The following is a 25,927-nucleotide window of genomic DNA, read 5'->3' as shown; positions in this document are numbered from 1 at the left end:
GTCTATTTAATAAAAAATGCATGCCCAACTCACACCTGCTTTATGTCCGCGTGACACATAGATTAAGCATACTCAAACTTGTGATCAAATTATTGACTTATTGAACTCATTTTTCAGAAAGAAAATAAAAGCTGAAGCATTTAAAAGAAAAAAGAAAAGGGATATCAGAAAAATGGAGGAATATTCTTTCGATCACTAGCCCTTCATATATCAATACTATAAACGATGCTTTTGGTATTCTTATGTACGAATTTGCATAATGATAGTTCTCAAATATTTCATGATATTTTGTAACTTACAATATTGCATGTGTATTTTTAAAGACTAAAAGTTTGTTTGTTAACGGTATATATGTGTAGGTTTTAGTAAAAAAATTTTTTAATAAGGAAGAATATGAATCACCTGATGTGGTTGAGTGTTCTAACACGGAACTCCCATGTATAGGATTCGAGTTCCAACTCTTACAAGTTTATGACCAGTAGATTTGAGAGGCCTTTAGGCACCAGTGACCGGAAATTAATCTAGTTTTGTTGGGATATCCTCATGGACCTCAGTACGAATATTGACTGGATGTGTGTTACTAACTCGTTAATATAATCGAAGTGACTTGCTATCTCATCTTAATAAAAAAGAAAAAAGAATATGTAAGGAAATTATCTAAAAATCACCCATCTCGTTTAATCCTCTTAGAGCAAGTTTACCCGTTGGGTCATCAGGTCACCCACTATTCATCACTTTTTAGTGTTAACTTCACCCTCTGGGTCATGGACACAGTGTATTTCGTGCCCTGGGTCACCCGGAGTCACTTTCTGGGTCACCATCGTGACCTGGTGACTCAGGTCACCATGAAAACTGTGCCTGTGACTCAGATGGTGGAAATTAACACTAAAAAACAGTAAATAGTGGGTGACCTGGTGACCCAACAGGTGAACTTGCTCTTAGAATCTGTACATAAATATTCCAGTTGTAGATAACAAAGTGAACCAACCCAAGTTGGTAAGTAAAAGATTCTGGATTTGCTTCCATTTTGATTGAGCCATTTTATTTTTGTCTTACTTCTTAGAAAGTAATATGTATTATGTAGGCCTAGTAATATGCATCAAACAGTCAACTGATGCGTGGGAGGGCACGCGCTTGAGAAATCAAATTAAAATTATTTCCAAATCTTTTCGAGATTCTTTTCACTGAAACAAAATTAAACCAGGCAGAAAAAAAGGGTTCATTTCAGGAAAGTCTACAGAGTACTTGCTGTTCCAGCTTTCAGTGTGTGATCCCACACATTTAGTTGAGATTCCATTTCATTTCTCTGTTTCTGCTTGTACACAAACTTGACTCCCCACCACCCTCCTATGAGAGAAGGAGAGAGACACAGTTATCACCTTCTTTCTTTCATCATTGGTCTTCACCAATCCATTCTCCGTGTTCTGGGTTTTCCGGGCCCAGAATAAGAAAGCCTCAAGCTTTTAACTTCTCTGTGATTTCTCTATCAAGTTCTCTACTTGAGAAGATGACTATCGAGGCAGTACTAGATGACCAGAGAGATCAGTTTCCTCTTGGAATGCGTGTTCTTATCGTCGATGATGATGTCACTTGCCTGCGGGTCTTGGAGACTATGCTTCATAAGTGCCAATATCATGGTGTGTCTATGTTCCTCGGATTTTGTTATCAAGCCTTTTGCTTTTGTTTGGTATTGAAATTTTGTTCTTGTTTCTTTTCGCATGCTATAAACATAATCTATTTGTGATTTGATTGTACCTTGGCTTTTCTGCCAACGTCTAAATTTGATATCTTCTTCTTAAATATCTGTTCTTGACAAGATTCAATACTTGATAAGATTGTCTCTTAGATATCATAGTTAGATAGAGGATATCAAACGGATTCTCAACTATGTTCAAATTCAGTTGTTTATGTTATTGTCTATTAGGTACTATCATATCATTGGATCTCTTTATTGGATGACTTTGTTGATTGCGCCATCTGCTTTTGCATCTGCACTTTCAGTTTTAACACTCTAGAAGATAGGTGTGTTTATATAGTTTTTGTGTTGGATTTTGCAGTTACGGCTACCAGTCATGCATTTACGGCATTGGAGTTGTTAAGAGAAAACAGGAACAAGTTTGACTTGGTTATCAGTGATGTCCAAATGCCAGACATGGATGGATTCAAGTTGCTCGAGCTTGTTGGGCTTGAGATGGATCTCCCTGTTATAAGTAAATCCACGACCATTTTTCACAATCTCCATTATGTTGTCCCTAGCTTCTTCTTTTCACTATATAAAGTTTTAACTTCTAACAATTGAAGACAGTTATACAAGTCAAAGAACAAAGTTTTCGGTTTTAACAAGAAGTCTTCATGGTGTGCAAATGTTGCAGCTAGAACGTTATAGATATCTACTATTTGTAAAATTGAACTATATACAACAAATTCTGACCGTTTAAAGTTTCTTAAAATTTGCAGTCAATTCTTAGACTTGTGATAGCATATCTGCAGCTAGCTCTTTTTTCTTTTTCTTTTGTAGTCTGAACTCGGTATTAATTATGAAGTGTGATATTTTCTTAGTGTTGTCCTCAAATGGAGATAGAGAACTTGTGATGAAGGGAGTAACCCATGGAGCTTGTGATTATCTGGTAAAGCCTGTCCGAATTCAAGAGTTGAAGAACATCTGGCAACATGTTGTCAGGAGAAAGAAGGTTGATTCGAAGGACCAGACAAATTCTGGCAATCAGGACAAGTCTCATATTGGAAATTGTGGTGGAGGCATGGCTAATTTGGATCAGAATGTGAAGCTCAATAAAAAAAGGAAGGATCAGAATGAGGATGAGGATGACAATCGTGATGAGGATGGGTATGACAATGATGATCCTTCAACCCAGAAAAAGCCTCGTGTTGTTTGGTCTGTAGACCTGCATCGCAAGTTTGTTGCTGCTGTTAATAAGTTGGGCATTGACAGTATGTTCTTCAACTCTCGTCTAAGTTACTTGAGGAAGTTATCTCTATATTTCTGATACTCCTTAATGTGTTGAATTTTTCATCTTTAAACTTTCTACAATTATAGCCTGGACTCAAAACTTGTACTAGTGAATAGGCAATTCATGAGTCCTCTATGCGTAAAGCTTCTTTCATGAATCAAGGTTTTTTTTTTTTTTTTCATTACTAATTGCTTGGCTTAATTTGTTTGGATGCAGAGGCGGTACCCAAAAAGATTCTAGATTTGATGAATGAGGATAAGCTTACTAGAGAAAATGTGGCAAGCCATCTCCAGGTATGAATGCCGATATTTCTTCAGTTCAACAGTTTTTATCTTCTGTTTCCGGGAGCTTACCCTTCTTTTTGTTTTTTCTTTGTTCCATTGCAGAAATTTAGACTATATCTTAAAAGAATCAGTTGCGTGGCAAACCAACAAGCTAATATGATGGCAGCTATAGGTAGTTCGGATTCTTCTTATTTGCGAATGGGTTCTTTCAACGGAGTTCGAAATTACCATGCATTGACTGGACCTGGGCAGTTTAACAACACTGGTTTTAGATCCATGCCACTTAATGGGATGATTGGTAGAGTGAACACTCCTGCTGGTCTGGGTCAGCATTGCCTGCCATCTTCAGGATCAATTAAGTTGGGTCATGGACAACATCCAAGCAACTCGATTCTTGATCAGGGCTTATTTCCTGGAAACCGTAATGGAAGTATGTTTCAAGGAAATTTGGAACTTGATCAACGGCACAGTAAAGGTGCTACCTCCGTGCGGGACCTCTCTGCTGGTATCAATGGTACACCAGTTTTTCCCATTCCCGGTGGTCTTTCAGATGCAAAACTGATTGTCAGTAGATCAAGTGATGCTGTTGGGCTTACAGACGATTTAATCTTAAGACATCCTCGAGATTTTGAAGGTGGAAGAGAATATGTAAACCAGTCTTCACTTTCAGTGGCTCCTTTAAAATCTGAATTTTCTGCCCCCTTTCTGGATCATGGTAGGTTGAATGACAGCTGGTCAAGCGCTGCTCAGTCATCTGCTTTCCGATCAAATTCTTTTCCATCAAGTAATACGAGGGACAATATACCTGTTGGAATGTCCTCGCAACTGCGGAACTGTCAGTTTGATGTTCCTTCTATAAATTCAGTCTCCAGTCAATTGCAGGATCCAAGAACAGAAATGCTGATCCAACCTTCTGCAATTAGTAGCACTGCTGAGCAGATAATTGATAGTGATCCAACTCAGGGGTGGGTGTGGATGGATCATAAGCAGGATTCCCCATACCACCACTCGGATGCTATAAGTAGCTCCATGAACTCTTTGATGCCTGCTAATATTCCCGTGGCTTTTGACCAGAATTTGGACTCAAAAGGCACAACTTTACAAAGAAACATGGACTTCAATTCCATTGGACAGTCAAATTTTCTTGATCCTTTGCTCATAAAATTTGATGAGGTTGAAAGATCAGTGGAGGCATCAATGAACTTGAAGCCAGGGTACACTATGGACCAACGGAAGCCACAGGGTGGGCTAGTATCAAATAATTATGGGTTATTGGATGATTTAGTGAGTGCAATGACAAATCAGGTATGAAACCTAAGCACTCCTCCTTCAGTTTTCAAAAAACTTAGTAGAAATGAGTACTTTCATTCTATTAACAGCCTAGCCTCTGAACTGATAAGAGTATACTTGTATACTGAGAAGTGATAACAGTCATTATAGGTGCAGCTTCGTTTTCATTTTCCTATTAATTCTTTTGCATAAACTTGGTAAAATTCACAAAATTGAACTGAAGAATTTGTTGCTTACAATTATCACATGTTTCATTTTACCTTCTTGATGTGAATAACATGAACTTGGTGATGCAGCTGGAAAAGAGATGAGGCGACATCAATGGGAAGGAGACTTCAACATGAGAAGTGGAAAGATCCAGAACGTAGTGTTCTTTGCGAGATGAGTTTCATAGCATTTGTGTAGGTGTCTCTACATTCATCAAAAGTTTTGTATTTTGTTAGCAGCTAAACAACTTATTCGGACTCTGTCTCCATTAGTCAGTCTTTTTAGTTAGATGATGATGAGCAGTCAGTTTCTTGTTAATTGAACAAATAAGGGCTTTGCTACGTACTTATATGAAAGGGCATTGTCCGTTTCTAGAGTAGTTTTAATGATAATGCAGCTTTAACTATACAATGCTTAATGCTTTGCCTTCCCTTTGGCTCATATTAAGCATTTAAACAGCTGTAGCATGAGGCTTATTTTCGCACATGCACTTTCATACTTCGCTTCTTTCCCTTTCTTTTTTGGCCACAAGATTAAGGATAGATTAAGATAATGACAGGAATACAGGAGTACCTACAACATCATCGTCTGACCAAGAACATTTTCTAATTTTTGGTGAGGTGTGTAATGTGCCTTAACAAACGACCGTTTCATAATTATGCAATTAATAATTGGTTTTTGATTCTTTGAATAGCTTATGATAAATCACAATCATTAAACACAATCCCATTAATAATCTTTTCACGGACCACATTAGTACCAAACCAACCACTTCCTTCAAAGGCCAAACCAACTGAATTCTCATGATTAACAATGTCCAACTGTGAGTTTCACTTCAAACTTTTAACAGTACCGGAAGATTTCAGTTGGTATTGGTGAGGAAATAGCGAGTGAAGGCATCGAGGTGTTGCGGAAGCAATCCAATTCTCATGTCAATGCCCTTGTCATCCTTTGGATTCTGCATGAAATAAATAACCTCTGGCACTGGTGCGACCAACGGAGAAGCATAATCTGCTTCTCCTTGTAAGAAGTCAACCTTGTGGAAGGGCATTCTGGTCCAATCAGACACTAAGGTGAGCTCCTTGAGAGGAGGTAGAGAAGCCTGCTGGGATCCACCACCTGCAACCGCCTCCATGTACGACTTGACGTACTTGTTTGTCACAGACTTCTTGGCTTCCCTTATCTTGTCAACAATGGCTTTGTGGTCGGATTGGTCAACAACCTGTGAGACAGTGAGCGCAACAGAGGCCAGGACGTAAGCGTTGCCGGTGAAACCTTGAGGAAGTGGAGGGTCCACCTTGTTCCTCGCGTCCACAGAAAATTGCAAGCACACCATTGTTTCCATGGTCAATCCTAAAGCCAAAGTCTTCGCCTGAAATCCACATACGTTGTATACATTTATAGAGTTCACACAGACATTGTAACGTTGTGATGAATAATTGTTGCACATAAAGATCAATAGTGGAAGGAAAGCAAATATTCATGGAGTTCAAGTTTGGCCCTTTAGTACGTGAGATATATTTATTGGTTTTGCAAGCTAGAAATTTACCTTCCAGAGGTGAGCTGCTACAAGTTCAAAGGAGGAACATGAAAAGTTGTCACCAACAACCTGCTTCTTCAAACAGTTGAGGAATGCACTGCTCAAATGAAAGGTCTTGTGAACATAATTATTATCATCATTGCTACTCTTGATCATCAGGAGATCAGTGGATGCAACTGCTGCTGCTGATTTCATTATCAGTTGATATAAATGATCTATGGCAGCAGCCCTACAGCTAACCCCTTCATCGTCATCGTTATCGTCATCATGACATGAATAATTGTCAACCATCATCAACAGTGCGTCTCTATCGTGCACTAGTTCTACTGGTTTAGGCTGCAGCTCATCATCCATTATGACGTCTAATTTGTTTTGATTTGGTTTGATAGCAGAATTAGAAGCCCATGCACACATAAACTCATATGCAGCTGGTCCATCAAACAACGAGTGGCTGATGCCAATGCCAATTGAGTAGCCTCCGCATCCAAACTTGGTCACCTACATTAAATTCATGTATTCCACCAAAACAAAACCCTAATTAATGATCACAAAATATAAAAATTAAGAGATGATTTATCTTAAATTTGATGAAAGTTAATTAGAATTTGGGATCGATATTAACTTGTTTCAATTAGGAAGAAGAAGAAGAGGATGCTAGCTTATGCATGTATGGAGGATTAATTCTTTAGGTATGTACCTGAGCAGCAACTAAAGGCATCTGAGAGAAATGATCTTCATGTTGTTCATCAAGCACAGGAGGAGGAGGCTTGTAAACCAAGTTTCCGAAGAAGTCATTGTATTGAGAGAGGTCTCCAAGCTCTGATATCTTAACCACAGTGGCTGCCTTGGCAAGAACAGCACCTTTGTTGTTGCACAACAAGTTAAGACCGCCAAGCGACTGCTTAGAATTATTAGTCATGATAAACATCATTAGATCTAAGGACTTTGTCGTCGTCGGTGGAGCTGGTCATGATCAATCTACCTCCCGCCGGGTACCAGATGGATAAAGTCTCTTCCAAGCCTGACTTCAAGCTTTGAAAAACTGAATCAAGCGACCAAATTCGATTATGATCAACAGAGGAGGTGGTGGGATATTTGTAAAAGAAAACCAAGTACATAAGAAGTGGACACTGGCGATCCAAGTTTGAGAGGCTGACAACTTTTGGAGGCTGCTGCAAAACTGGTGCAGAAGACACCAGTACGGTTTCGGTGATTGAAACTTTACTGATCAAGTATTCATCATGATCATGATCACCTAATTCAGTACTACTGGCCATATTTGATCAGTACGTAGCTACAGGACTAGCTAATAGTAACTAATATAACCAAACTGTTTCTGTTAATAAAAGTGTGAGAGAAGGGAAGCAAGGAGCTGGTAGATATATAGACATCCGAGAATGAAGAGGTACAGTACTAGTGGTACTGTAGCCAATCATTTTAGCAGTTAATTATTTATTTATAGATGATTGAGGCGGAATTAATTTGCATTTGCATGCTACTGTAGTTCAAAGTAGTCCCTGTATTATTCATATGGTGATCGATCTGTCTCGCACCATGGAGGAAATATATAATGATCCACTATATAGCTAGCTAGCTACTGATCGATCAGTTGTCTATGTTTCATTATTGGCACGTACGTCTATGACCTTCGAGTTTATGGTCTATGTTTCTGTATTAACCTTCAACCTTGTCTATTATCCATTTTATTTCACTAGTGTAGTAATATGATCCCAATTAATAATTAACAACGCCTATATATCTCTCAGTTCCGTTAAGAGAGAAACTTGCTTTCTGTTTTGGTGAAGGTGGACTTGTGATTTGTGAATTGATCGATCGGAGGAAGAAGCTAGGAGTGGTGGGGTTCAACATGTACAGTACAGGTTGTCATTATTGTGTGAGATAGAGAGAGACGGCTAGCTAGGTTAAAGCTAGGATAGGGTTTGCAGGTGACTCTTCAATCTTGATAGCAAGCCAAAGACAAAGAAAAGGCCGTGGCCAAAGCAAGAATATAAGAATGCATGCGTGATTTCAAAGCCCGAGTCTTGTCTCTTGGTGCATCGACTTTTTCCAGCACTCACCTTATTTTCAGGATGAAACCATCCTTGGTTCATATATGTAATGATCGAAGCAAAAGAGACATTACTCAAAACAACAAAATACATACAAAACGTAGGTACCACAAATATAACCAAGGACTTAAAATATCGGCGAAATTTTTGTTTTTCCTGCTTGACGATATTATCTTTATATACTATGACAGTTTAGTGTGATATTTTCGAGATATCGCGATATTTTTAGAAATATCAAAAATCTGGACGAAACTCACAAAATCTGAGTCTTTAATCTCGCAGCCTAACAGCCCAGATTGAGCCCAATTTGCCAATTGGATTCAAAATTCGGTAAAAAAGGAACAGACCAACCTCAAAACCAACAAAATACACATAAAACGTAGGTACCACAAATATATATATATATATGTGCGCGCGCCTGTGTGGACACACTCACACACACACACACTACTCTTCTGTACCCAAAGTGAGACTTTATCTTCAGAGTTCAGACCAGAAAAAAGTAAGAATTTAATTTGAAGGATGATTAATACTAAATTGGCCGGCCATAACTAGCTGGTTCAGGGACTATGGTGCAAGTGGGGCTCTTGAACACCTTTGCATCATGATCCCAGCTACACTTTTGAATTGTGAAAGCCAACCACTCGGACATGATTGTCTAACTAGATTTCTATAATGCTGGATGCTTCTACTTTCAATTGTGGACTGTTTAGGATCATCAAATTTTTATTTATTAAAATATATAGATCACGCATAAATAAAATTTGTCCTCAAATATAAATTATTTGTTTGTTTTTGGCACAACCACAAACACATCAGACTTTTATACTAGAATCATCATGACCATAATATAGTTCGATTATAGAATATGTGGGTAAGATAAGTTGACCACGAATCAATAGTGGTAGTTGCTATTCATATCGAATAATATGATAATCTCAGCATCCACACCATAAAAGACAGGTTAAGTCTGTTTTTAAAGATTTTTGGGTCCAATTTAGATAACGACAAGTAGTTGGATTTGAAATTTTGAAGACCAAAAGCAACCGTTATAAAACCATTTAAAACTAACTTTAAGAATTAAAACTCTAATTTCACATATGAAATATTGAGGGGAAAATAAGTTGCTTTTATTATTTGATAAAAGATGGGACAGCTGTTTTTCCAGATATTTCTGTGAGCTAGATACTTTTGATCGCCTAAGCTATGATCAAACAAGAAAGGTACACGGTAACATCACTGCATTTAGTTGATGCTTCCCAACAGCATTTCCAGCGTTTTCGGGCACTGTGGGACCTGTCCGAGGCAAACACGAACCTCCAGGAGCTGGAACATCACAAGGAATTTCACTATTCATCTGCTGTGTTGCGGGAGTCTAACTCCACAATTTCGGGCTTGGGTTCTGTTGCCAAATCTCCCATTTGAACTTCGGCTGCAGGAGCAGCATTATCTTGTGCAGAGGGTGATTCAGGGACTACAAGATTGCTCTTTGACTCATCTCCTGGTTGTCTATCTGCATTTAGTGTTGGCTGTGCTGAGGTAGGAGGATTCTGTTGCACAGGGGGACGAGTCCTGCTTAGTATGTCTTCGCAGATAGTTTCAAAAGAAGTCTGCAGTGACTGAGGGGCAGTTCCTTCCACTAGTTTGCACATCTACCAATAGAATAGGAAGAAGACAAATATATCAAATCTGACATGTTATTGTGATATGGTGAAGGCCAATATGCTCAAAGCCATCGACAAATGTCCAACAATAAATTAATTTACCTCATTATAAAGCTGAGGCAATTTTAAACGATCTGGATCGTTGTCACAAGCTGCAGCTAAAATTTCTTCCGAACCTGCAAGGCATGAATATCAGTTGTCACTGAGCAAATCAAGGCAGAAAGAAAATACCGATTTTGATCTACCAGGAAGTGATTCAGGAAACAGACTGCACTTACCGATTTCTTCAACTCTTGGCAACTGATCGCCCATTTGCTTATCAGTCTCCCCAGTGTATGGCAGATTTGTCCCCATGGTTTCCTTCTCAAGCTCCGCAATCTCATTTGCATACAATTCATCCTGAGAAAATAATTGAAGTGACCAAAAATTCAGGAGCCAAAATCAAATCAAAGGAACATGTTCCTTGCTTTTCTTCTATTTCTGAATGGAAATTATACATCATAGTTCATATTTCATAACCTTAAACCATTAAATTTCTGGATAGATTTTATGAGAACCTTAGGAGTTATAACAAAAGCAATGATATTTATAAAAGCAGTAAATAGTTTAAGCTATTTTCCGATATGCTCCTACACACTAGACAATTTGCCCACATGCAGGTAACAAGAGACAAAATAAACTTACAAAGTATTCTTTCTGGGCTTCTGCATTGTTGCCTTTCTCCAAGAGAAGCACTCTTCGCTTGATAAATTCTACCAATCTTCTTTGCATATCTCTAAAATGATGCAACGTAGAAGACTCTTGATATGATTGAGGTTGGTTTGCTGGATCAATGGTTCCCTGAACTACATTTTCTCCTACGTCATTTCCATTACCATTTCCAGCAGCGTTACCAGGTACTTCAGTATTTTGTGCTTTAACCTGCCCTGGGACAGGAAAATTCATAAAAGGAAGATTCAACTCCTGACAAATAACTTCTTGAATCCCCAGGTCCTTGTCATCAACAATAGCTTGCCATCTTCCATAGCCATGCCTGTGATCCAGGCACAAAAAACAGTAAGTGAAGAATGTCCAGACTGTATATTTAAACTGACAACTGTGGAGAAATGTCCCAAGAACATTAAAAAAATCAGATTGGCACAAACGACTCAGTTTCAGCATAAATGAAAGTGCTGGCCACTACAACATCTAAAGCTAGAGGCAGAATGAGTTAATCATGCCTCCCACTTTCAATATGGTCCAGGAAAATTAAATGTAATGTATATATAGTGTGCTGCTAGGGTTAAGAAGTATTGCCCGGATTATGTGAAGCACACTTTGGTAGATAACCAATACACGTGCTGCTATTCTGCCAACAAGACATTAACACACAAAATGATTGACGTACATATGAATGTAAGAGAGCTAATATCGATCTATGGGGCTATATTTTGTAAGTTTTGCCTTTGACACTATGCTATGTATGTTCAGTTTTTCACATCATGCAGACAAGCAAATAGTTGCAGAAACAAATTGCAGAAAAAGCAACAGCAATAGTAAAAATCATACGATAAATTCTTACTTTAATACGGCACGCAGTAATATTCCATCATGATACTCCTTCCAATATTTGCTACCCTTCAGTCCTGGGTAACGGAACATGATGTCATCTTCATACAAAGGAGCGCCTGGATTTTCGGTTGCAAACTTTGCCTGTACCAAAGAAAACAAAAAACAAAGAAAAATCCAAAGGGATGAAAGGTTGGTGGAAACACACTATAGATAAAAAATAAACGTAGATAAGTAAATAATTCTCTGTACTTGGTTAGAATATATCGAAATACTGGAAATCCAAAGACAATATTGCATACGTAAAAATGAAATTAGTATTACATGTGCCTACAAACTTACTTTCTGAGGAATCATAGACATAACAGAAATCCGAACAAGTACGTCGTGTATAACAGTAATACCAAAGAAAAAAAAAGCTAGACATAACAGCCATTTTGTATAACAAGTACGTCTTGTATAACTTACTTTCTGATGAATCATAGACATAACAGAAATCCGAACAAGTACGTCTTGTATCCTGAGTCCTTCTTTAGGGACACCATCTATAACAGTAATACTTTCTTTGTCAGAAATGGTAAAATATTGAGTAAACATATAAAGAAAGGGCAGATAAGAAAGAAATGATTTCCATGGATTATTACCTGAAAAGGTTGGGGAGTCTGTTAATGGTTGTTCAACTATGTGTTCCAAGAATAGAGTACCATAACTAAAATGAAATTTAAAAAAAAAAAAAAAAAAATTATTAAAGCACACCCACAGTACTCAAAGAATATGTACACGTATTTTGTCTCCGATAATACAGAGAAATAGTGTGTTCCTTGTTTAGGGATATGATATGGATGAATGTAAGATAATAGAAAAGTAATATCAAGTACATAACATGAAGCCATTGGAATTTACTAGTGTCACACTGAAATGAATACGAGACCCGAGGAACTGTACAAAAAGAAAATCCCATTTGCATGCCAACATACCAACAGAAGAGAATTCCCACCAAGCAATATCTATTTGCATCATTACCTTATGTTATAGGTGCAGTCAGTTAAACAGAAGACCATAAATAAGGATCAAGAATACAGCCATTTTCTATTAACTTCTAAGATAAGATGCAAATATGAAGGTTAAGGAGAAATTGGCCTTTTACTTCCATGATTTTCATAGAGAAAACTGGGAAATTTGCATATGGTAGCAGCTAACAAAATATGAAGAACAGATCCAATCTATCTAGTATTTATCCATGTGTCCAACTGTAGTATAGATGCAAGTAGGAAAGAGAAGTTACGCTTTTATTTCTTCATATGTCTTCTTCATGCGTGCTACAAACTCCTTCCAGTCATAATCCCCCATCCCAAACCTGCAGGGTGTTCCATAAATTCTCGTCAGAAGAATTATATACAAGATTATTTAAAACGTCAACACACCGCTATCACAGAGCCCCAGCCCCACAAGCTGGATACATTCCAGACATTCTTGTCACACAAAATGAACACAAGACAATTTCAGTAGATTCGTAGAAACAACTACTTTCACAGTCAGAATGTATATAGATTGAAATGGGAGGGAAGGAGGGTAGGCAATTAATGGATAAACATAAAATATAAGCATAAGCACTGGGAAAAAAAAAATTATACAAGTTTAAACAGTACCTCATCAAAATTTGTACAAATGTAGCCCTCTGATTTTGATTGAAACCCAAGACTTTGAATGATCTTCCTTCTCCTTCCATCAAAGGAGGGGGTTCTGCACTATCCACTGCAAAATAATTTATTTCAAAGTGGAAAGATGATCAGCATGAGATCAAATATTTGTCAAATTATTAATACACTACCATGTCTGTCAATATACCACGACTTCTCTTTTTATTAGGCTTTCTCCCAGAAAGAGTTCCAGAAAGAGGTGCAGAGGAAGCTGTTTCACCATCCGTCACTTCAGCTTCATAGTTATCATCCTCTCCATCAGAACTTACATCTTCCAAACCAGCAAGATCATCTTCTTCAACAGATACCATCTGAACAAATTCAATACGTAATTGATACAAATTCATAAAGACTAAGATTTTAACAGCAGTTTTTGGCATGTCTAATAGTACCTTTACACCTTTTTTACCAACTAAATTGAGAATTTGGATTATTAAAATAATAATAATAATAATTAAAACAGAAGAATTTATTTATATGTAGATTAGTTAAGATGATGTTCAAAGAACATGCCCCATGATGCAAGCACACACAATCAGACCCCAATATAGTTCGCAGCAAAAGCACATCTCTCTTACAAAAATAAACAATAAATAAATAAATAAATCAGCAACTTGAAGAGATACCTGCTTACGACTTCTCTTCCCTTTGCCTAAAGCATTAAATTCTTCAACTTTATGCACTTCATATCTGTCCTTTAACAAATCTTCCCAGAAATTTGTCTTCTCTGCAACGCTTTCTGTAGGTCTACTGTCCACTGCAGCCTTTTCTGGTTCCTCCTCTTCTACTGCCTCTGCTTCGTCAATGTATTCAAAATTTGCAACCTATGGCACATGATGCAGGTTTATTTAGTTTAGGGGGAAAGAAGTTTAACAAAAGAAAACAAATCAGGAAACAGAGGGAATGAGATTAAACAATAAGAAATCTTATGGAAGATGACTGTTATTGCCTATATAAAACCAAGGAACTACCAAATGTTGCAACCCTTGATGAGTAAACACAACAGAAGAACTCCAAACTAAGTTTGCAATTTCTACAGACAGAAACTTCAGACTCCAACAATACACAGATGAATATCTCTTTCCTCTACATAATGGTAAGCTATTTCATCAGAAAGCAGTTCAGAGAATATAAATTTCTGGGACGAACCAACAAGGGACGAGTGTACCACCGCCCCTTTATTATATTATAATAGGTAGCTTTGTTCTATTTACCTTCATATATATACTCATAAAAAAACCACTTGAGGCATAAATTCTTAAAATGATAGATACGAATTAATTACAAAATTTTCTATATCTTAAAACTTTGGAAGTATTTGACTAAAAACATTTTATTAGAATACAGCACATCTATGTATATAAGGAAAGAAAATCATGATAAAATGGACAAAGAAGGTAAAGAATCAAGAGTATTACAACCACCCCCCTGCCCCAAATGAGGAAAAGAGGAAAGAGAAAAATGAACAACCATTACAATTATGTATCAGTGTATCACGCAATCAAACAGTTGATTCTAATGACTAGAAACCTCCTGTGGAGAGGCAGAGAAAAAAAAACATAGAGAAAATTATGATATCTTTTATTAATATATTATTTTGTTAATTAATATAATGCCCCATTTTTTTTCCAAAGTGAAAGAGGGTGTTATCACTGTTATGGAAAGTTTTGGCCAAAAATGGGGAAAAACTCACTTCTCTTAATAATAGTATAGAAATGATCATTCCAGAGACAGTCAAAATTAGAACAACTTCAAGATTGCACATAGCATCTCTTCCTCTGTGAAATACTAAAAGTCAATCTAAATACTACAGCATTAAATTTAACCATATTCCAGAGACAGTCAAAATTACAACCACTTCATGATTGCACATAGCATCTCTTCTTTGTGAAGAACTAAAAGTCAATCTAAATGCTACAGCATTAAATTTAACCATATAGTACTACAGAGAACCAGATTGTGTACAAATTTGTAATTATCCATACATTAAGATACAGCTATAATATGTGACTCAACCAAATATACATATTCTGCTAGTATACAATGGTCCAAGGCTCCAAGCTCATCTAAAACACTACGTAAAAAGTAAAAGAAATGGCCTGACAAACTACCATGCTTAATATATTAAGCTGATACCTTGAGTTACCAAAACAAACTAACACCACTTTCTTTAATGGCTAAGCCCCAGCACATTATGTTATCATCACTATCAAACAGTTTAAGCAATAGAAAACAACTAAACACAATACGTGTGCAGCTAAGGAATTAGGCTTTATGCACATCACCACTGCGTCTTATGCATATAAACTATAAATTTAATGACCTTAAAAATCATAAAATATCTACCTTAAAGGCCTTTAAAAATCCATCTTCATCTTCGTCCTCCAACACAGCGTCATCATCCCCAGCTTGTTCACGATCAAGTAATCTATCAGCAAAGAAACAAGAAGCATAAATAAATAAGTTCGGCAAATACATCTAAATGCTGTCAATCGAGAGAACCAAAGCTTGCTACAAAATTTACCTATCTATCGCGGCATCATCATAATGAATTTGACGGGATTTTCCTACTTCATCATTTTCATCAGCAAATAACTCCTTGGATCCATATCTAATGATGTCATCAAGCTCTTCCTAAAGTGAAGTTAGAACCATTTAAAACTTTGATCAAATTTCATTGGAACATAATGCTTTTGCTCCAATTAATAATTAAGATATTTGCAGACCTGGTTGATGTTTTGAGCCTTTAACCTTCCAACAACCAAATGCTCCAATACCATTTTCTTCTTAGTCAGTTGCATCATTCTTTCTTCAATCGTTCCTCGTGTTATTAGCCTATAAATCATCACCTGCACCCCCAAAACCCTTTTATAAGACTGAAACAAAACAAAAAAACAAAACAAAACAAAAAAGAATAATAGATACCATTTGAAGTATTAAATCTAACCTTGTTAGTTTGCCCAAGTCGATGAGCTCTAGCCATAGCTTGTAGATCAGCATGAGGATTCCAATCACTGCAGACCGAACTTATATTCCTTAAACTCTGTCCTATAATACTTCATATCTTTTATTTAAAATGATTTCAGAGTTCCATGCAGTGGCAGACGCAACATAGGATTAGTGGGGGCCATTGCCCCCAGTGAAATATTGGATTTTCTTACCTAAGCTATTTGGCTCCCATATGATCATATCTGTAGCTTAGGCATATATAATAGTATCTTTATGATAAGAGGCAAAAGTTTGAATGGATATGTAATTTCAATAGACAAAAACTATCTATCTGGCCCTATGATTATTAAACAAAGATTGAGAAGCTCTGTCTTTTTTTCATTTAAAAAAATGCAATCTGAGTCTCTCTCTCTCTCTCTCGAATAAACTTTTCTACAGCAATTCAGCCCCAAATTTGTGGATTTATGCAAATATAGCCTATAATATGACTCTTACTTAATTCAAACAACTATTGCTTCCTATATTGCAGGTCAGTAAGTTCTTCATCTTCTCACTTTGCAGAGGTCAATTATAAATATACTGAACAGCACTGTTTCTGTTCTGCTGTGAAAGTACTGAACTTTTTGTGCTAGGAAATGTATGGATTAATTTGTAAATGTTTGTTTTCTGGGATATGAATTGATTAGAAATATTATCAATATACAAAAATTGAAACATTTGTTGTAGTTTTATTTCGTGTTCATTTAAAAAATATAAAAATATTTGCCCCCGCGTATATATATTCCTGCGTCCCCCACTAGTTCCATGATAAAACTTTTTGAAGGATTTCAAAGAGGTAAGAAAATGTTAGTAACTATTAAATACTTACCTATCATATATGATCACTGTGTCAGCAGTTGCAAGGTTTATGCCCAAGCCCCCAGCTCTAGTGGAAAGCAGAAAGCAAAACCTGGAAGAGTTTTTGGCATTAAATCGATCTATCCTTATCTGTCTCTCAGCTCCACCAACTTTACCATCTATTCGTTCATACTGCCATTTCTGAAAAAAATGAAAATTTTAAAACTGTTAGATATAACCAGAAAAGTTACCGACTATTTCAGTCTGCAAAACTAGATGCTAATATATAAGAATGTAGACAAAAAGCAAAATAACTATGCGTTTATACTTTGTATGTACAGTAGTCTTCTAACAAATCCAACATGTGTTGAAATTGTGAATAGATAAGCACCCTGTGCCCTTGCTGCTTAAGTTTCACCAGCATTTTGTCCAATACTTGGAGTTTTCCAGAAGATTCCAAAAGTTGTCTGCCATATGGTAAAAGAAAGTGGAACAACATATCTCAGAACACCACCTCAGAATGCACAAATGTAGTTAATAGAATAACATTCTATCAAATAAAAAAATTCAGACACTATTTTCAACTCAAGCAGAAGACTGGAAATATCTACTACAGCATTATGAACTACATCAAAATAAATTCACCAACTCCTTACAAAACAAACCAACTTTAGGCAAGAAACAAAATTACTTGTGAGATTCATTGGCATCTTCTATGTCCGGTTCGACTCCCTCTAGCATATAAGCATGACAACAGAGCTTGCGCAATTCCATGACCACATTGATAAGAGATATCTGATAACCACTTGTTAGGCTTTGTGTTTGGTTGTTTGGGGGGGCAAAAAAAAAAAAGGAAGAAGAAGTAAGAGTTTCATTTAACTACGTGGCGCAAAGTTACCTGTGCACCACCGCGACGAGTCAGTATCTGATAGTTACGAGTCAGAATTGCTTTGTAATATTCTTTCTGCTTGCTGCTTAATTCAATGCGTAATATAAGTTCCTTCTTAGGAGGTAGTTCTTTCATGACATCTTTTTTCACCCCTGCAGTACCAATAACCAATTTCCACACACATTAGCAATTTTTCCCTAGATTGGTTAGAAGAAATTAAAGCAATTAAACTTAAATGCAGTAACAACCACTACACATATTAAACATTAAACTACATCAAAGTGAACAGAACTACAGAAAATACACAAGGCAGCAATGAGTTCAACGGGTATCAGTGACAAATGTTTTCACGTCTTTAGGGTTTTAACATAAGAAACCATGTTAACTGTTATCTTACATGAAATGCAAAACTAAGAACTAATAATATAAACAAGTCCGCATATTCATGATATGTGTTGACACGAATAGGATTGGGGTGTGGGGTGATTAAAAAATAAAAGAAGACTGAAAATGAGCCACAATAAAACCAAAAATTAAACCACATTAATAGAGTTCCAAAATTTTCTTGAAGATCCAAAATGCAAAATTGTTCCAGACCAAAAATTTCATATTTAGTCAGGATGTCTTCAAAAAACAAAAAGAAAAAGACTCAAATAACAAAGCTCACAGAGTGTATAACTATAAGTAATGCATCTAAGGAAATCATATGTGCATATTAATTAGTAGGGCACGTTACGCTTGATAGAGTTTTGAATTTATACTTCTAAGAAGATGAGGAGCAAGTATTTTGTGAAGCCTGGAGATCTGCTCCTCTTGATTTATATCCTTAAACTCTTCCTGGAACTCCTCTAGACTTGCAAACTGCATGTAAAGAACACATGAAAAGGTATGAAATACAAAAAGGCATTTATTTCCAATTAGCTAAATTCAATTTCATAAAGTGCGTGGCTCATACTCACCTTGGCAGCATCGAGGAAGTGCATAAGCATGAAAAGTTCGTCCAGATTGTTCTGAAATTGTATAACATATGTGACCAAAAGTAAGTTTGGAATGAATAACTTTGATATATGCAACTAGTTTGTTTATGTCAGCTAAATCATAAGAGAACACACAAACAAAATCAAGCTGACTATGTGTTGCGACACCCAGAAAACCCTAAGGCACAAAAGAACGATAAATTGAGAAACAAACCAAATCAGCATTGTACCCAAAAAGAAATTGTAGACGTAACTAGAATGGTTCAATCTTTTCACAGTGACAGGATAGTTGTTAGAAAGTATTAGAAAGGGCAATATAAGGGAAAGCATATCTATCACACAAGACACTACATAATCAACCTGAAGAGGAGTTCCAGTCAGCAATGTGCGATGATTAGTCCAGTACTGCTGTAATGATGAAAACAATTTTGAATCCTTGTTTTTGAGACGATGCCCTTCATCAACAATCTACATACCGATATCAGCATTAGGCACAAACCAAATATTAAGATATGTATGGAATGTACATATAGAGAAACAGAAAATTACCATACACTCCCACTTTATCGGTTTCAGTGATGTAGAGTCCAAGTTAATCATCTCATATGATGTGAGAAGGACATCAAACTTGATCCTATCTTGCTTGCTTTCCCCACTGATCTGACCAGATTTCTTTTTCTTGATCTTCTTGTGATTTTTGGGGAAGTAAAATTCGTATTCACGTATGACTGCACGGGCTTGGGAAGAGCCAACATACATAACCTGGACCAAGTGAACTTTTATTCAGAATCACATTTGATTGATGATTGATGATAGATCATATGAACATTCAATGCACTTACAACATTCATTTGAGGTGCCCATGTTGCAAATTCCCGTTCCCAATTTCGTAATGTTGAAAGTGGAGCCACCACTAGATGTGGATAGACTCTCTCTTCAAAGAGAGATGCTAAAAAAGCTATACTCTGTATAGTTTTGCCTGCAACCAAATAAATCTCAAGCTGTTGGTAAAATTCAGCTATTAGGAAAGAAAATTATGCCACAGGTTAAAATAATATATATACTGACCAAGTCCCATCTCGTCTGCAAGTATGACATGAGTTTGTTTGGACCAGGAGAAACGTAAGAAGTTCAGACCTTCAAGCTGATAGGGATGCAGTGTACCTTTATTTACACCAGGAAGCACTCAGGCGTCCATAGTCAAAATAAATCGCGGAAGAAGAGTGAAGCAAGCCAGATTCAAAGTTCATAACAGACAGAAATGATACCTCCAGAAAGAAATTCAGGACTGTGTTCGAACTGTTGAAACTCTTTCTGCTTCTTTTTTGGTTCAAGAGCATCTTTAAGACTACTCTTCTGCTTACCAGACAATTTCTGAGATCTAGACTGTATTTTATGGAATCTCTCTATTTCTGGTTGAAATGTCGAGATATCAGCCTCCACCTCCCAATAGCATTCATCGTAAGGAAGTTCTTTCCACTTTACAAGATATTGCTTCTCATCGTCGCCCCTGCAGAATCCAATAAGAAGCATTACTAACATTCTAGACTTCCCATACAGCAATGAGGTCTTCCCATTAACCACCTCATATTGATTTGAATTTCAAATGAACTGAAGCATACAAACGTTTTCGTGGGCAAATGATATTGGTACTCAATAGACAAAAGAAGTTAGAAACGGGACCTGCAAGCAAGGATCCGATCAACAGTTGTCCATTCGGGTCGAATGGCAACAAATTCATCATCTGTGTTATTATTTGAAGAACTTTGACGATTGAAATTGTTAACCTTCTGCTTTAGACGTGGGTACGTCTTGAACGCTTTGAAAAATTCTTTCTCAGGAATCCTGAAAGAAAATAATTTGGCAGGTAAATGGAAATTCTCAAACTGACAATTGTCACGTAAAACTAGCTTACTACCCAAAATGGAAATACAATTTTCCAGAGTACCACGAAAGACAACCAGCTTGCATTTAGGGATGATTTTCAGAGTGAGAGAACTTTAATGTAAGCCAGCCACTATTCTTAAAGAGAGCATAAGAGATCCAGCAAACAGATTTAGCCCCTATACATAGAGATAAGCTGAAACCACTAACAAATTACCATGTGCAATGTAGATATGATAATCCCTTCCACTTCACAAGATATTGTTTAACAAAAATTTGCTTTGAACCCAGCTTTGAGGCGTCACTATCATCGGCCACAGTAGGTCGCATTTCACAATCCAGAATCTTGTCGATGTCAGTCAGAGGGCTCACCTGCAAACATAGGAAATTTTGTTCTCAGCCATCACCAAAGCATTTCATCTGTAGCTGGTTTAATAGAAGCAAAAGTAGGCAATGAAACATACACATTCCGGACATCGCCAGCTGTCAGGGAGAGGAGCCTTTAATGGGGGAAGTAAACACTTAGCATGATATGCATAGTTGCATGTCTCACATTCCATAAGATTCTCGCTTTCCCCACACGCTTGACAGGAATTATCTTTCTACATACCCCGAAAAAGAAGTATAAGAAAATACTTGTTGTAATTTGTAAATTGAAACAAAATATGGCAACACAATAGACTTCAAAGTATTATTAGTTATCGAAGAAGTGATAAACAAACCACGTCAGTCCTAACAATCTTCTCAAACTTTTCCTGAGCTCTTCCAGGTTTTCCAGTCCCAAAATCACCATCATCGTCAGACTCGTCAATATTATAAATTGGCTTTCGGTCTGATCTAGTGCGCAGCCTCTCAACCAAGCTACTCATATCCTGCAGAGTGAGAGTAGATATTGAATCAGCATTCAATGATATGCAAATAGTCAAGCAATGCTAAAATGAAAATATGGGAGAAAGCTGTAGCGACTAGCGAGGCGTAAGTGAGTCCCCCAGCCCCACCACCTGGAATCCACGCTTAAGAAATCTCCAAGCTTCCACCTTGGTTGATCAAGCCTTGGGTCACTGGAAATCCTAAACCTGACAATTCTAAGTCAGTAACTTTCTAGGGCCAAGCGACCTATATAGCATTTTCGACCAAATCATGAATCATGTAAATAGTTTCACTAACTTCCACAAGAAGACACAACTCCATGTTTCCTTGAATTAAACAAAGCATATATATATACCCAATCAGTGCCAACAAGGAAGAAAGCTTAAGTAAGTCTTGAATCATGATTCATTATCCTTTGTACTTGGCAGCAATAACCACAAAATAGCAGTGTGCTTCATTTGTAATATACCTAACCCAACCCAGACCAAACCACATAACCTTGGCCTTCCTTGATACTAGTACCCACGCATAGCATAGCAGCCTTAATTGGAATTTCTATACATCCAACAGGTTCCAAACAACCTCACCACAAACACAAACTCAGAACAAGAATTATCTATATATAATTGCAGACAATATTCATATAAGCCAGCAATCTAATTCAAATGCCAAGACTTGAGAGTTTCAATAAACCATTACTTGTCTTCCTACAGTCTAAGAATTCCATCTAATTCAATCAAGTTGTTAGCAACATCCAGAGAACTAAATCATTCCAGCTCTTTTTAACTATAATTAAACGTATTGAATTTGAACCCAAAGCATATGATTACAATTCAACGTCATTGACAACTCCGCCTAACAGAGACTGCGAATTGAAGGGTTTCTTGGACACAAAATTCAGAATTGGACCACCATTTCTTAGGGTGAGACCTAGTGAAGTGCTCTCTCTCTCTCTCTCTCTTTGTGTGTGAAACTGTGAATGAATGGTAAGAGTGAGCAGAATGTAAAACGAATTAGAGAGAGAGTTACCGGAGTTTTAATGGATCTGGGGACCAAATGCCTGAATTCCCTGAGCTCCGAGAACCAGAGTTCCGAGCGGGTTCGAGAAACTGAAAGAGGGGTAAAAAAAAAAAAACAATATGAAAGGCGGTGTAGATGGAGTCTGACCCCGGTCACTCGAGGATTTAGCGTGACCTTGTTGATTTACTGGGGGGTGCTGTTTATATAGCCTTGCCTTCCAACCAGATTTACCTTATTGTTTTGGGGATGAAAATATAATTTGGTGGAAGAACAGGGGTTGTGTACTGAATTTGTAATGATGCCACTTGGCTGCCATGTGACTGTATAGTAATATCAAAACTTTGGTGGAAAACGTTCTGTAAAAGCATGGTTTATTTGTTCTTTTTGTTCTTAGAAATGAGATGTGAATTTTGCAGAGCATTTACCATTAAAAAGAGTTATATGATCATACTAGTAGCAATGTCTAGCATGTCCTCTTCTGTGCCCTAAACCCTAATGCAGAAAGTTTTTGTTGATTTACTTTGCTCTTTTATGAATAGTTGTATGACTTTTTCTTTGGTTTGAGATTGGATTTATCTTGTATTATGAATATTATTCTCATTGTTATAGTTGGTTGAAAGAAGAGAAAATTTTATATAATAAAAGTTTATAATTGATTTTGCATGATCGGATGAGTTTTATTACGTTTTCAATAAACATGTGTTTACTTTAATTAAGATATGTTACTTGTTGCGACAATCTCGCGATATACCTTACCTTTAAAAGAACGCACTATTTTTTTGTGTCGAATATGTTGCTTGTGTGGTAAGTAACATGCGCAGTAATTATGATTATAAACCAAATGTACAACGTGTGTCAAGTGTTTGGCACATCCTACCGAGAAAAAAAAATATATCGTGTATGTTAAATAAGTATCTTGTCCCTGTAATCATTTAAAATTATGACATTTCGCTTATGAACGTTTATGTTCCAATATAAAATGTTCAATTTTTTGTTTTGCTTTAATAAACTCTTGAACTTCAGTGATAGCCAAAATATTTTTAAAGACAAATGTATTGAATAACAATACCAAATTTACTCGTTGACAATACATGTTGAGATTACAGATGAAGTAATCTTTGTGAATGTCGCTGGACTAAGTCAACTAATCATCAAGTTTGTAACATCAAGTTTATTTAGTTAGTGCTTTACTAATTTTCATGTCCAACAATATGAATGCAAATTTCTCAATACTTACAACTCTGCAAATGCATACATCTATTTCATGATTTGTGTCTTCACAGTTCATCACAAGGTCTTGTAAGCACTTTCCTAAGTAACCAAATAAAAAAGTTGAGAAAACTATGAATACATGAAGCTCATAGGGAAAAAAAATTACTTAAAATCCTTAGAGCAAGTGCAGCGGTTGCACTTTGCCCGGGCAAAAGCAAGGAAAACCGACGTGGTGACCGGGCAAGAGCAAAGTTGGTCCTCCACCGGTGAAAGTTTGCCCAACAATTTATTGGCTTTTCTTGACTGAGGGGAAGAAAAAAGGCAACACAGTGACATTTTTCTTGACTGGGGAAGAGGGGCTGCCAGCTCGGCCCAAGGATTCACGTGGGCGACGTCATCACCAGACCCTCCATTGCGACGCGCTGAAGGCAGCGACTGGCTCACGAACGCATGACGGGTGGCGCCGCAAAGCAGCTCGATTGACGCCACAGAGCAGTCGGAAATTTTGCTCCGCCTGGGTTGCTTGGATCTCGGCCTGGGGGCAGCTTCTGGGCGGTTTGACGCCACAGAGAGGCAGGACGAGGTGAGGCGACCTCGGGGGGGCCGGGTCCTTGGCCGGATGACGCCGGAGGACGGAGAAAAATCAGGGTCGGGTCGGACGAAAAACAACGGGTCTGGTGCAGCTGCGAGAGAGAGAACCGGATGGGGGGAAAAATGAAAAAATTTCGTCCTTCGAAATAAAATAGAATTTTTTTTTTTGCTATCTATAGAAAATTTACAGATTTCAAAAATTCATAATAAATTCATACGAACTCCGAATATTGCGTTCCATGTATGCACGAGATCGTATCGACGATCTCTATAACTTTCATGAAGAAAGTTTTCCCAAATTATGTATGTGTAAAAAGTCGATTTTGGAGACCTCCCTAAAATTATATAATAATGAACAGTGTTGACCGGGCAAGAAAAACAACGGGTGTAAACCCATGTCCAGTGGCAGTGAATAGTATCTTGACTGGTCGAATTCTTGACTTCTCGACTTTGCCTTTTCTTGACTACGGGTGAACTTGCTCTTATGGACCGTTTTACAAATATTATAAAATTGTACTTATATGAAGCGAGCCATTCTCATGAGGACTAGTCAAAGATTTTTATGTTAGATCCACTTTTCGATCACATTTCCACAAATCAACCGTTACATGTTTAGATATCTATGTGTAGATCATTTATGCAATTTTTCAACCAAATTGAAAATCGTGATTTATCAGTTATAAACATGAACGATTTATATTTGACAGATTTGGTTCATCCATTAATTTGATCTAGTTTGATACCTTAACGATTAGCAATTTGAAAGAAAATTTCCATAAGTGATCTACTCATGTATACATAAATATATAACGGTTGATTTGCTGTAATGTAATAAAAAGGTGAGTCTCCCAAACAGTTGATTAAGAAGTTCTCAACTAATCCTCATTATAGTGACTGCCCTCATATGAAATACGTGTTTGTATGCCAAGTTTGCCCACTAAAAATGAGGACAACAAGGTTTTAACAAAGAAGGCAAACTAATAACTCATGCTGGATTTCTTAGCTTTTTTCAGGAGTACGTAATTAATGCCCCCAAAACATGCTCACATGTGAAAATGATGAGTTTTCTTTTTATGTTCATATGTGAAAAATTATGAGTTTTCCTCTTATGCTCATATGTGAAAATTAATGAGTTTTGCTCCTATGCTCATATGTGAAAAATAATGAGTTTTCCTTTCATGCTCAATGAAAATGAGGAGTTCTTCTTTTGAGGAATATGTAGATAGACAATTTTGTATTATCCAAGCAGAATACATGTTATCTACATCATAATCTCATAATAATATGAAGCTTGATTAAGAAATCAATCTTAAGCATATCCAAGTCGCTTCAATACAATATCTAGAGAAAAGGAAAAAAGAAGAAAAAAACAATAAGATTAAAAAGTAAGGGAAAAAAAATTAAAAAATAAAACTTGAAAATGAAAA

General features: G+C 36.9%; 3 protein-coding genes across 5 annotated transcripts; 1 reads left to right on the top strand and 2 right to left on the bottom strand.

Moving 5' to 3' along the window:
- The first annotated feature begins 1,152 nt into the window (after positions 1 to 1,152).
- Positions 1,153 to 5,129, top strand: LOC112172783 (two-component response regulator ARR12). Its single transcript, XM_024310258.2, has 6 exons — positions 1,153 to 1,637; positions 2,058 to 2,210; positions 2,560 to 2,949; positions 3,186 to 3,262; positions 3,356 to 4,558; positions 4,840 to 5,129. The coding sequence occupies exons 1-6, from the start codon at positions 1,508 to 1,510 to the stop codon at positions 4,852 to 4,854; spliced, it is 1,968 nt and encodes a 655-aa protein (XP_024166026.1). The 5' UTR covers positions 1,153 to 1,507; the 3' UTR covers positions 4,855 to 5,129.
- Positions 5,130 to 5,453: 324 nt separating this feature from the next.
- On the bottom strand, positions 5,454 to 7,625 carry LOC112172784 (brassinosteroid-related acyltransferase 1). The gene is made up of 4 exons (XM_024310259.2): positions 7,235 to 7,625; positions 6,988 to 7,188; positions 6,300 to 6,788; positions 5,454 to 6,122 (listed from the first exon to the last, which is right to left on the bottom strand). The coding sequence occupies exons 1-4, from the start codon at positions 7,565 to 7,567 to the stop codon at positions 5,613 to 5,615; spliced, it is 1,533 nt and encodes a 510-aa protein (XP_024166027.1). The 5' UTR covers positions 7,568 to 7,625; the 3' UTR covers positions 5,454 to 5,612.
- Positions 7,626 to 9,465: 1,840 nt separating this feature from the next.
- LOC112171886 (CHD3-type chromatin-remodeling factor PICKLE) lies at positions 9,466 to 22,868 on the bottom strand. Of its 3 annotated transcripts, none has more exons than XM_024309013.2 (32): positions 22,707 to 22,868; positions 21,809 to 21,883; positions 21,530 to 21,679; positions 21,272 to 21,409; positions 21,025 to 21,179; positions 20,607 to 20,768; positions 20,192 to 20,433; positions 19,992 to 20,087; positions 19,766 to 19,902; positions 19,473 to 19,685; positions 19,284 to 19,391; positions 18,906 to 18,956; positions 18,708 to 18,807; positions 17,956 to 18,098; positions 17,749 to 17,852; positions 17,386 to 17,524; positions 17,089 to 17,258; positions 16,219 to 16,285; positions 15,998 to 16,120; positions 15,796 to 15,905; positions 15,618 to 15,699; positions 13,898 to 14,095; positions 13,420 to 13,582; positions 13,221 to 13,326; positions 12,857 to 12,928; positions 12,216 to 12,280; positions 12,040 to 12,116; positions 11,585 to 11,715; positions 10,708 to 11,056; positions 10,302 to 10,422; positions 10,126 to 10,199; positions 9,466 to 10,011 (listed from the first exon to the last, which is right to left on the bottom strand). In XM_024309013.2, the coding sequence occupies exons 3-32, from the start codon at positions 21,674 to 21,676 to the stop codon at positions 9,709 to 9,711; spliced, it is 4,146 nt and encodes a 1,381-aa protein (XP_024164781.1). In that variant the 5' UTR covers positions 21,677 to 21,679; positions 21,809 to 21,883; positions 22,707 to 22,868; the 3' UTR covers positions 9,466 to 9,708. The 3 variants fall into 3 exon arrangements, with proteins under 3 accessions (XP_024164781.1, XP_024164783.1, XP_024164782.1); XM_024309015.2 differs by having other exon boundaries at positions 21,809 to 21,877; XM_024309014.2 differs by lacking the exon at positions 21,809 to 21,883 and having other exon boundaries at positions 22,707 to 22,867.
- Between the last annotated feature and the right edge of the window lie 3,059 nt (positions 22,869 to 25,927).

The sequence above is a fragment of the Rosa chinensis genome, chromosome 6 (assembly GCF_002994745.2).
Source record: "Rosa chinensis cultivar Old Blush chromosome 6, RchiOBHm-V2, whole genome shotgun sequence".
Classification (NCBI taxonomy): Eukaryota; Viridiplantae; Streptophyta; class Magnoliopsida; order Rosales; family Rosaceae; genus Rosa; species Rosa chinensis.
This window is presented reverse-complemented; position numbering and strand designations above follow the sequence as displayed.